Source organism: Salvelinus fontinalis, chromosome 3 (genome assembly GCF_029448725.1).
Source record: "Salvelinus fontinalis isolate EN_2023a chromosome 3, ASM2944872v1, whole genome shotgun sequence".
Taxonomy (NCBI): Eukaryota; Metazoa; Chordata; class Actinopteri; order Salmoniformes; family Salmonidae; genus Salvelinus; species Salvelinus fontinalis.
Window position 1 is genome coordinate 290,763 of NC_074667.1, and position 11,532 is coordinate 302,294.

The 11,532-nt window shown below is 47.0% G+C and overlaps 2 protein-coding genes across 2 annotated transcripts; one reads left to right on the forward strand and one right to left on the reverse strand.

Moving 5' to 3' along the window:
- Nucleotides 1-686: 686 nt before the first annotated feature.
- Nucleotides 687-6,381, forward strand: LOC129835454 (gastrula zinc finger protein XlCGF57.1-like). Its single transcript, XM_055901093.1, has 2 exons — nucleotides 687-823; nucleotides 1,009-6,381. Exon 2 carries the CDS (start codon nucleotides 1,568-1,570, stop codon nucleotides 3,557-3,559), a length of 1,992 nt encoding a protein of 663 aa, XP_055757068.1. The 5' UTR covers nucleotides 687-823; nucleotides 1,009-1,567; the 3' UTR covers nucleotides 3,560-6,381.
- LOC129835464 (dynactin subunit 1-like) lies at nucleotides 6,375-10,659 on the reverse strand. Its single transcript, XM_055901104.1, has 2 exons — nucleotides 8,354-10,659; nucleotides 6,375-8,234 (listed from the first exon to the last, which is right to left on the reverse strand). The coding sequence occupies exon 1, from the start codon at nucleotides 9,656-9,658 to the stop codon at nucleotides 8,573-8,575; it is 1,086 nt and encodes a 361-aa protein (XP_055757079.1). The 5' UTR covers nucleotides 9,659-10,659; the 3' UTR covers nucleotides 6,375-8,234; nucleotides 8,354-8,572.
- Between the last annotated feature and the right edge of the window lie 873 nt (nucleotides 10,660-11,532).

The following is an 11,532-nucleotide window of genomic DNA, read 5'->3' on the forward strand; positions in this document are numbered from 1 at the left end:
GAACGAACGTTGGTAGATAAGATACCTGACCAGCTCTTCTTCTTCGAGGTTTTATTGGCGGACTACATCCCAAAACGGTGTATTGCCGCTATATACTGGGTGTGGTGAAAAGTGAGAAGCTTTAAAGATAAAAAATAAATATAATAATATAATAATCCCTACTCAGGCTCTGGGGGCCGAGAGGGTGGCACCGCACTAGAAAGTCCTCCATGTCGTTCTTCAGAAGTAAAATCTTTTAATCACAAAAATTGTTCATCTGCAGAAACATTGATATCGATATTCATTGTCTTCCTTTCAACTTGTGCAACTTGTGCCGTTTATCCCCACTGCTGTAAATGACAGGAGGTCCACTTTCTTTACAGGATTTATGGATCCCGCTGTTGATTCTCAGGCTGTGGTGTAGGCTCTAATGTAAACCTTCCGTTCTTCACTACCGCCGGACCTTCAAATATACTCACTTTTCCCACCCTTTTGACAGGCTCCGCATCGGAGAGTAGCTCAACTGCCCTGATTTCGACTCATCGGCTCGTTTTTAAATGTCCCTTTTGAAGTATTCAGTAACTAGCTAGCTACTCAAACGCGTGTCTTTGAACCGAACTCGATTGCATGGCCACTCGGTGGGCGGGCTTTGCGACTTGGAATCCAATCAGATGTCCGTTCTGTCGGTATGCTGGGCCAATCCAAAGCAACCGCGCCCTCCCTCACCGAAACTGGCCTGCACGTTTACTCAAAACAAACCACAACGGCCACACCAGAGCTTTGCAACATCAACAAGTTTTTATAAGTTACTTAGCGACATCGCCGGAGGGTAATTCTTAAACGGGTGAGTAAATGAACAAGGCAGAAAGGTGTGGGGTTCACCAATGATTTGTAACTAGCTGGTAGTTAGCTAGCTATGTTGAAAGTAGCCTAGCTAGGTTGGCTAACTGGATTTAAGCTTGCAAGCTAGCCAGTAGCTCGGTCTTGTTTGTTTCTTTGTATGACTCTATATTCTCCCGATTCACACAGACACGGACCTCTGACCAGACATGTCCGAGTATCTGAAGAGAGAAGACCACGGGTATGGACTTCTCCCCAGAGATTTTTTTTTACCCAAAACCCCTTCTTGATGCGTATACCAAACGTGTAAAAAAGATTGCAAGGACTCAAGGGACTGTTGATGTTACGTCAAGACTAGCCCGAGTATGAGCCTGTCGGAGATGGACGGTAAAGCCATGAAATGCGAGATATGTTCATTGTAGTGAAAGTGGAAGAGTTCAATACTGCCCTTCCAAGCAAAAAGGCAGTAACTGCTTATAGTGTGGAACTGAGAGAAAATGGATTTTATTTACCTTGGTTTCACAGTAACTTTATGCAGTTACTGCTAACATGACCCCATTTACTCCAAAACACAATAGAATAGAGGCAGGATATTTGTCCACATGATTAAGCATGTATTTAATGTAGCAAAAAATGAAATTGACACATTTTAGACCAAATAAGCAGTTACTGCCTTTTTTGCTTGGTAGGGCAGTATAACGATATACTTGTAATAAGTGTGAACAGCTCCCTGCCTCAAAAGATCATTATGCTACTAGAGGAGAACAGGGTCCTGAATGAACGTCTCTCTCTGGCCAAGGAGACTTCAACACTGAACGCTGATTCTGATGAAGTCACAATCCCAAATGATCTCAAGGATCATCCAGGGAGTTCTACCAGACTGGGATCCTCTGCTGTGGCTACTATGAACACTACCATGGACCACTTTCCTGAATTGACAGGTCACACACAGATGAAAACAGGAGCCCCCCTGTCTTCGCCGGGGCCATCCGATGAGGCCCTCCCCCTGTCTTCTCCGGGGCCTAACGATGAGGCCCTCCTCCTGTCTTCGCCGGGGCCTACCGATGAGGCCCTCCTCCTGTCTTCGCCGGGGCCATCCGATGAGACCCTCCCCCTGTCTTCTCCGGGGCCATCCGATGAGGCCCTCCTCCTGTCTTCGCCGGGGCCATCCGATGAGGCCCTCCTCCTGTCTTCTCCGGGGCCATCCGATGAGGCCCTCCCCCTGTCTTCTCCGGGGCCATCCGATGAGGCCCTCCCCCTGTCTTCTCCGGGGCCATCCGATGAGGCCCTCCCCATGTCTTCTCCGGGGCCATCCGATGAGGCCCTCCCCATGTCTTCTCCGGGGCCATCCGATGAGGCCCTCCCCATGTCTTTTCCGGGGCCATCCAATGAGGCCCTCCTCCTGTCTTCTCCGGGGCCATCCGATGAGGCCCTCCCCCTGTCTTCGCCGGGGCCATCCGATGAGGCCCTCCGCCGCCGCTCTTGTGACAAGACATTTACCAGTCGGTCTAAAAAACATGAGAAAAACCCCTCAAGAGATGGATCTCACCCCTGTGACCAGTGTGAGAAGAGTTTTGTAACACAAAAACTTCTGGAAAAACACCAGATGAGTCACTCCAACTCTCATGTGTGCTCTGATTGTGGAAAGAGATTCCGTCGGGCTGATCACCTAAAGAGACATCAGAGAGTCCACACTGAGAACAAACTGTACATTTGCCCTCATTGTGGGAAAAGCTTTGGTTACTCTGGAAAGTTAACCCAACATGTGAGACTTCACACTGGGGAGAAACCCTACCAGTGCTCCGATTGTGGCAAAATGTTTGCTGCTATTAAAACAAAGAAAAGACACCAAGAGGTTCATTCAACACATAGGGTGAAGCCTCATGTTTGCACTACCTGTGGAAAGGGCTTTGCTCGACATGAATACTTAAAAAAACATTGCACCATTCACACTGGAGTGAAACCGCATCAGTGCTCTGACTGTGGAAAGAGCTTCCGTCTGCTTGATCATTTAACTCGGCACCAGAAAAAAGCACATGGAGAGAGGCTATTCCCTTGCTTTGTTTGCAAACAGTGTTTTGTTTCAGAGCACACCCTGAAAGTTCATCAGAAAAAGCATACAAGGCCTTACCACTGCTCCCTATGTGACAAGAGATATGCCGATAAGGGGAATTTAGCAGTCCATCTGCGTGTACACACTGGAGAGAAGCCACATCTTTGCTCCCAGTGTGGGAAATGTTTCTCTGGTAAACAACAACTTCAATTACACCTCTTGGTACATTCAGGTGAGAAGTCTTATAAATGTTCTCACTGCGAAAGGAGTTTCGCTAATACGCCTATCCTGAAAAGACACATACGAACCCACACCGGAGAGAAACCGTACCGCTGCTCTGAATGTGGGAGGAGTTTCGCTGATGGGGATACACTCACAAAACATCTGCGGACCCACACTGGAGCGAAGCCGTACCTTTGCTCTCTGTGCGGGAAACGTTTCTCTGTTAAACAACGTCTTAAAGAACATCTAATGGTACATTCAGGTGAGAAGCCTCATCCCTGTTCTCACTGTGCGAGGAGTTTCACTAGTACATCTAATCTGATAAGACACTTGCGAACCCACACTGGAGAGAAACCGTTCAAATGCCTTGACTGTGGGAAGGGGTTTGCTCGCTCGGCAACCCTCAAAAATCACCAGCGTATCCACGGTAGGGTCACCAAGGACCAAGCTCCCAAGGACCAATAGCTGCACAGAGAACTCTACATAGTAGCTTCACCACAACTGTCTGTCGTGTGTCTGTACCAGAAGTCATAATATCAGAAAAAGTATTCTCTGTAGGCTCTATTTCTCTTACATTATTTAAGGGGTTTTAAGTGGGGATGCGCTATATATCAGTGAACATATCGGAACCGTCTGATATTAGCTAAAAATGCCAACATCGGTATCAGTCCGATGTCTAGTTTAACACCTATGTCAAAAACCGATGTCAAAGCTACCGTATATACCTAATGTAACGTAGGTACATGACGTAATGACTAGAAAATAAAGGAGAGCCGCACACTCTAGGAGCTCAGATGCAAAAATATTTAATTACCAACGTTTCGACAGGCAAGCTGTCTTCATCAGGGTACAACTCCGCTAGCCAGCACCTCGCCTACATGGGTGTGCGTTTCTTTTTCTTCTACATGACGTAATGACGCCACATAAAATTTTGCGCTACACCTACAACACAGAATTCTTAACCTCGCCCACAATGTCTGCCGTGTGGATCGAGCAGTCAAGCAGTCATTTGAAAGAGTAAGAACATTTCAGCGAGACAACGCAAAGGCGAAATCCATTAAAGCCAGAATAATGGAATTCATTCCCCTTGACAATCAACTGTTCTCTGTCGTGGGTGATGTTGGCTTTCGCCGACTCGTCGAGCGCCGGTACACACTACCAAGTGAGCTATTTTTCAGATGTTGCCCTACCGGAGTTACACAGTAATAGCGTCACTGCTATTAGCTTCACAACATACATACTATGGAATGCCGTTTGGGTCTTTGCATGTCAAAAAAGATACAGTAGCACTGTCAAAGATGGACAAAAAAGTTTACAAACAAGCAAACACACCGGACACGAACGATGTGTTTACAATACCGCGTTAGTAATAAAGCATAATTTGTTCGACCGCAATTTATGGGTTAGCTAGCTTTAGCTTGGTACCTAGCTAGCACCAATACAACCAGTCTGAACACAATGACCAGTAGAAATTGCAGTCATTTTTATTATTCTTAGCAATGATTTAGGAATCCTTGTAAGTATTAGCTAGGTTGCCACTTGTTGTTCGCCTATTGAAATTGAACTTCAGTTCATGAAAATAAATAGCTAGCCAGCTACTTAACCCTGTTGCCCAAAGCTAACGTTGTAAGCAGCTAGCTAGCTTAATCTGGCTAGTGATGCTCGACCGGACCGGGTGATGTGTTGTGAAGCTAGCCACAATAAGGATTAGGCACAATAGTGGAATTTGCAGTTTGCCTTCAAAATACAAGTATGTAATTGACAGTGATGCTAATTAATACATATAATATAATTATTCCATACTTTTATTTTGAAGGCTGACCGCAAAGTCCACTATTGTGGCTCATCCTTATTGTGGCTAGCTTCACATAGATGGGTCCGACCACCATTAATTTTATTTATTTATTTATTTTACCGTTATTTTACCAGGTAAGTTGACTGAGAACACGTTCTCATTTGCAGCAACGACCTGGGGAATAGTTACAGGGGAGAGGAGGGGGATGAATGAGCCAATTGTAAACTGGGGATTATTAGGTGACCATGATGGTTTGAGGGCCAGATTGGGAATTTAGCCAGGACACCGGGGTTAACACCCCTACTCTTACGATAAGTGCCATGGGATCTTTAATGACCTCAGAGAGTCAGGACACCCGTTTAACGTCCCATCCGAAAGACGGCACCCTATACAGGACAGATAATCAAATAAGGACTGTCTTATAAATCAGGGTAATTTTAGATGATGACACCTAGCTATATAGTTATGACCAGCACTGTAGCTTTTTTATGACCAGCACTGTAGGTGCGCGAGACAACTTTACCAGCATCATAGCATACGTATCAATGAATCGTTGTGACATATGAAATACGAGTGATAGTGTAATCAATGTGTAATAACTACGTAAAAAATGTATGAACGAGCTAAATTATTACATCTAATAGTGTTATTTGACACGCAAAGACACAAACGGTGTTCCATAGCATGAGAAATCCTGGTTGAGAATGAAACTGAACAAATGAACAACGAAACAGCACAGCGAGTAAGTGAAAGAAATATGTTTTGATTATGTTTTACTGGTAATGAGGACACACGTAAATGCAAAACAAAATAACTTTTTGGTCAGTGTGTTGTGTGTAACCTCTATTTAACTAGGCAAGTCAGTTAAGACCAAATTCTTATTTACAATGACGGCCCGGACGACGCTGAGCCAATTGTGCGCCGCCCTATGGGACTCCCAATCACGGCCTGATGTGATGCAGCCTAGATTCGAACCAGGTACTGTAGTGACGCCTCTTGCACTGAGATTCAGTGCCTTAGACCACTGCGTCCGTGTGTGTGTTAACTATTTAACTGTACTAGAATACTTAAAAGGCCGCAAAAATGGTTCATATCGGTTATCGGTATCTGTTTTTTTTAGCAAGGAAAATATCGGTATCGGACAAAAATGTAATCGGTGCATCACTAGTTGTAAGCTGTTGGTCCTGATACCAGATACTACTAGTACTGTGAAACGTAGTCGATGTAATGCCGTATCACAACATACTTCTTTCTGCTGATTTAGTGTCTTTCTCTCAGGACTAAACACATGTCCCTGTTAGTCACAACTACAGATCATTAGAAGTGTCCTAGAAAAGAAGTTGACACAGTTGTCAATGTCTTGTTCTTCCTCTCTCTGTCTCTCTCTCTGTGTGTCTCTCTCTGTCTCTCTCTGTCTCTCTCTCTTTCTCTCTCTCTCTCTCTCTCTCTCTGTGTATAAACAGGGACAATAAAGATGTTTTTGAACTAATAATTGTTTAGCCTCAGTTTCTTTATGGGTCTCATTTCAACACTGTATAGGAATATATGTCTGTCATGTAGCTGCATGTATTAAGGTTTATTTGTATATATTTAGCCATGATGCAATGTAAAGTGTATTCATGTCCTCAAGGAGGATAGCTGCTGGTATGTTAGTATTTTCCCTCACTTCTCTCAAAGGCCCAATCCTAAATCAACCCCGACTCCCTTGTGGAGATCAGAAAGGATTTGACATGTGTAAGCAATCTGGTAATAGCTCCACTTTGCCCTCTGATAGGCTAGGTGAAAGTTTCATCATGTTGCTTACACCAATCATATGCTCTCAGATCTCCACAAGCGCATAGGACAAGGGTTTCCCAAACTCGGTGCACGTTTTGGTTTTTGCCCGAGAACTACACAGCTGATTTCAAATGATCAACTAATCATCAAGCTGATTTAGTGTCCTTCTCTCAGAACTAAGCACATGTCCCTGTTAGTCACCTTCTCTCAGAACTAAACACATGTCCCTGTTAGTCACCTTCTCTCAGAACTAAACACATGTCCCTGTTAGTCACCTTCTCTCAGAACTAAACACATGTCCCTGTTAGTCACCTTCTCTCAGAACTAAACACATGTCCCTGTTAGTCACCTTCTCTCAGAACTAAGCACATGTCCCTGTTAGTCACCTTCTCTCAGAACTAAGCACATGTCCCTGTTAGTCACCTTCTCTCAGAACTAAGCACATGTCCCTGTTAGTCACCTTCTCTCAGAACTAAACACATGTCCCTGTTAGTCACCTTCTCTCAGAACGAAGCACATGTCCCTGTTAGTCACCTTCTCTCAGAACTAAACACATGTCCCTGTTAGTCACCTTCTCTCAGAACTAAGCACATGTCCCTGTTAGTCACCTTCTCTCAGAACTAAGCACATGTCCCTGTTAGTCACCTTCTCTCAGAACTAAGCACATGTCCCTGTTAGTCACCTTCTCTCAGAACTAAGCACATGTCCCTGTTAGTCACCTTCTCTCAGAACTAAGCACATGTCCCTGTTAGTCACCTTCTCTCAGAACTAAGCACATGTCCCTGTTAGTCACCTTCTCTCAGAACTAAGCACATGTCCCTGTTAGTCACCTTCTCTCAGAACTAAGCACATGTCCCTGTTAGTCACCTTCTCTCAGAACTAAGCACATGTCCCTGTTAGTCACCTTCTCTCAGGACTAGGCACATGTCCCTGTTAGTCACCTTTAGCATGGTGGTTCTGACTCTATACTGTGACTGTAGTGATGGATGACTCCATGATCGGCCTCTGCTCCCTCTCAGCAGTGTTCCTCACCAACAGTCCTCTGACAGTGTGAATTCAACTGGGCTGGCCACTGAGACAGGATGTGCACTCCGTAGGTTCATTCACTACGTTCGCGGGCACTGCCTTCACAGTAAACACTGTATATGTCGGCTCAATGGGAAATTTGCTTTGGATTTCAATTGCACTATGATGTGGCTCTTCAGTGGTACGGCTTGAATCCAGGCCTTTGTTTCAATGTATTTACGGTACACCACTGATCGTTTCAAGAGGTGGATAACATCCTACCCAATTCCCATTTTAAAAGTTCTTTACCATTTACAATTCAAACAAAGATAATTCATAGATCAATTAGGTACAAAACAAGACCGGTACAAAATAGGAACATAAAATGTTTACAACTTGGGTAAAATCTCAAGGCATTCTCCCCTCTGACCTTCTCCGCCAATGGATTTTGAGATTGAGACGAGGACGAGGAGTATGCAATTGAGATATTCCATTTATCGCCAGTAGGAGGATGTGATGACATAATCAGGAAGTTACATCAGGCAGTCGCCAGGGCTTCACCGGCTGCAGGAGGAAAACATGAAAAAAGAATCTCCACACTGAATTTAGCTGACAGTGACTTCATTGAAATCACAAACAGGGACATGCTTTTTAACGTGAGATACAGACTCAATAATACTTACCTTTCAACCTCCAGTCACTCTTTGACATCGTTGGCTTTGCTGACGTCTCTGTAGCAGTTAAGGGATCTCCTGCAGCCGAGCCTTCAGCGCTTCATCTGCCTCCTGGATCTCCTGCAGCCGAGCCTTTAACACCTCCTGGATCTCCTGCAGCCGAGCCGTCAGCGCTTCATCTGCCTCCTGGATCTCCTGCAGCCGAGCCTTCAGCGCTTCATCTACCTCCTACATCTCCTGCAGCCGAGCCTTTAGCGCTTCATCTGCCTCCTGGATCTCCTGCAGGCAAGCTTTTAGCACCTCCTGGATCTCCTGCAGCCGAGCCGTCAGCGCTTCATCTGCCTCCTGGATCTCCTGCAGCCGAGCCTTTAGCGCTTCATCTGCCTCCTGGATCTCCTGCAGGCGAGCTTTTAGCACCTCCTGGATCTCCTGCAGCCGAGCCGTCAGCGCTTCATCTGCCTCCTGGATCTCCTGCAGCCGAGCCTTTAGCGCTTCATCTGCCTCCTGGATCTCCTGCAGCCGAGCCTTTAGCGCTTCATCTGCCTCCTGGATCTCCTGCAGGCGAGCTTTTAGCACCTCCTGGATCTCCTGCAGCCGAGCCTTTAGCGCTTCATCTGCCTCCTGGATCTCCTGCAGGCGAGCCTTTAGCACCTCCTGGATCTCCTGCAGGCGAGCCTTTAGCGCCTCCTGGATCTCCTGCAGCCGAGCCTTTAGCGCTTCATCTGCCTCCTGGATCTCCTGCAGCCGAGCCTTTAGCGCTTCAGCTGCCTCCTGGATCTCCTGCAGCCGAGCCTTTAGCACCTCCTGGATCTCCTGCAGCCGAGCCTTTAGCGCCTCCTGGATCTCCTGCAGGCGAGCCTTTAGCGCTTCATCTGCCTCCTGGATCTCCTGCAGCCGAGCCTTTAGCGCCTCCTGGATCTCCTGCAGGCGAGCCTTCAGCGCTTCATCTGCCTCCTGGATCTCCTGCAGCCGAGCCTTTAGCGCTTCATCTACCTCCTGGATCTCCTGCAGCCGAGCCTTCAGCGCCTCCTGGATCTCCTGCAGGCGAGCCTTCAGCGCTTCATCTACCTCCTGGATCTCCTGCAGCCGAGCCTTCAGCGCTTCATCTGCCTCCTGGATCTCCTGCAGGCGAGCCTTCAGCACATCTTTTGCCTTCTGCAGCCGAGCCTTCAGTTTCTGCCTCTCCTCAGTGGCCGCCTCGGAGCCCTCTGCCTTCTCAAACACTTCCTCAAAAGGTAAACTAAGGTTAATGGTGCATTCAAGACAACTCGGAACTCTGGTGGGGGAAAAAAAGTGCAGACTGTGAAAAATCATTGTGCACTGTCATCCAACACCAGTCTAAGCTCATGTTTCCCAGTCCGAGCTAGTTTTTCCCAAGTTCCCAGTGGTCTTGAATGCACCATAATTTACTGATTTTATACAGCAGCTGAACCAATCAGCAGGAACACTGATTGATTAGTAGATGAAGTCTCACCTCTTCATTTTCTTTCCTCTTAAATGTTGTAAAAAATGTCATCTTTATTTAACTAGGCCATTCAGTTAAGAACACATTCTTATATTACAATGACGGCCTACTGGGGAACAGTGGGTTAACTGCCTTGATCAGGGGCAGAACGACATTTTTACCTTGTCAGCTCGGGGATTCGATCAACACTCTAACCACTAGACTACCTGCCGCCCCTCGGGGATTCGATCAACACTCTAACCCCTAGGCTACCTGCCGCTCCTCGGGGATTCGATCAACACTCTAACCACTAGACTACCTGCCGCCCCTCTGGGATTCGATCAACACTCTAACCACTAGGCTACCTGCCGCCCCTCTGGGATTCGATCAACACTCTAACCACTAGACTACCTGCCGCTCCTCGGGGATTCGATCAACACTCTAACCACTAGGCTACCTGCCGCTCCTCGGGGATTCGATCAACACTCTAACCACTAGACTACCTGCCGCCCCTCTGGGATTCGATCAACACTCTAACCACTAGGCTACCTGCCGCCCCTCTGGGATTCGATCAACACTCTAACCACTAGACTACCTGCCGCCCCTCTGGGATTCGATCAACACTCTAACCACTAGACTACCTGCCGCCCCTCTGGGATTCGATCAACACTCTAACCACTAGACTACCTGCCGCCCCTCGGTGATTCGATCAACACTCTAACCACTAGACTACGTGCCGCCCCTCGGGGATTCGATCAACACCAACCACTAGGCTACCTGCCGCCCTTCAGAGATTCGATCAACACTAACCACTAGACTACCTGCGAATCCCTCCGGGATTCAATCAACACTCTAACCACTAGACTACCTGCTGCCCCTCAGGGATTCGATCAACACTCTAACCACTAGACTACCTGCTGCCCCTCAGGGATTCGATCAACACTCTAACCACTAGACTACCTGCCGCCCCTCGGGGATTCGATCAACACCAACCACTAGACTACGTGCCGCCCCTCGGGGATTCGATCAACACTCTAACCACTAGGCTACCTGCGTTGTTTGTTGGCAACCTTGTTATTTACCAAGTTTTTGGAACAGATTCCGGTTGGAACATTCCACAAATTATAACCTACCCACTACCCCTCTGTTCACCAGTCTCAATTCAATGACAGTCTTTTTAATGACACAGTTCACCAGTCTTAATTCAATGACAGTCTTTTTAATGACTGGATAACTGACTGCATGTTTCCCTGTAATCCATTAACTACTAACTCCCAAGGTCTCCGTTAACGACTAACTCCCAAGGTCTCCGTTAACGACTAACTCCCAAGGTCTCCGTTAACGACTAACTCCCAAGGTCTCCGTTAACGACTAACTCCCAAGGTCTCCGTTAACGACTAACTCCCAAGGTCTCCGTTAACGACTAACGCCCAAGGTCTCCGTTAACGACTAACGCCCAAGGTCTCCGTTAACGACTAACGCCCAAGGTCTCCGTTAACGACTAACGCCCAAGGTCTCCGTTAACGACTAACGCCCAAGGTCTCCGTTAACGACTAACGCCCAAGGTCTCCGTTAACGACTAACGCCCAAGGTCTCCGTTAACGACTAACCCCCAAGGTCTCCGTTAACGACTAACCCCCAAGGTCTCCGTTAACGACTAACCCCCAAGGTCTCCGTTAACGACTAACCCCCAAGGTCTCCGTTAACGACTAACCCCCAAGGTCTCCGTTAACGACTAACCCCC

Coding starts and splice junctions, on each gene's coding strand:
- LOC129835454 (XM_055901093.1), top strand. CDS start 1,568: ATGCTACTAGAGGAGAACAGGGTCCTGAATGAACGTCTCTCTCTGGCC.
- LOC129835464 (XM_055901104.1), bottom strand. CDS start 9,658: ATGATTTTTCACAGTCTGCACTTTTTTTCCCCCACCAGAGTTCCGAGT.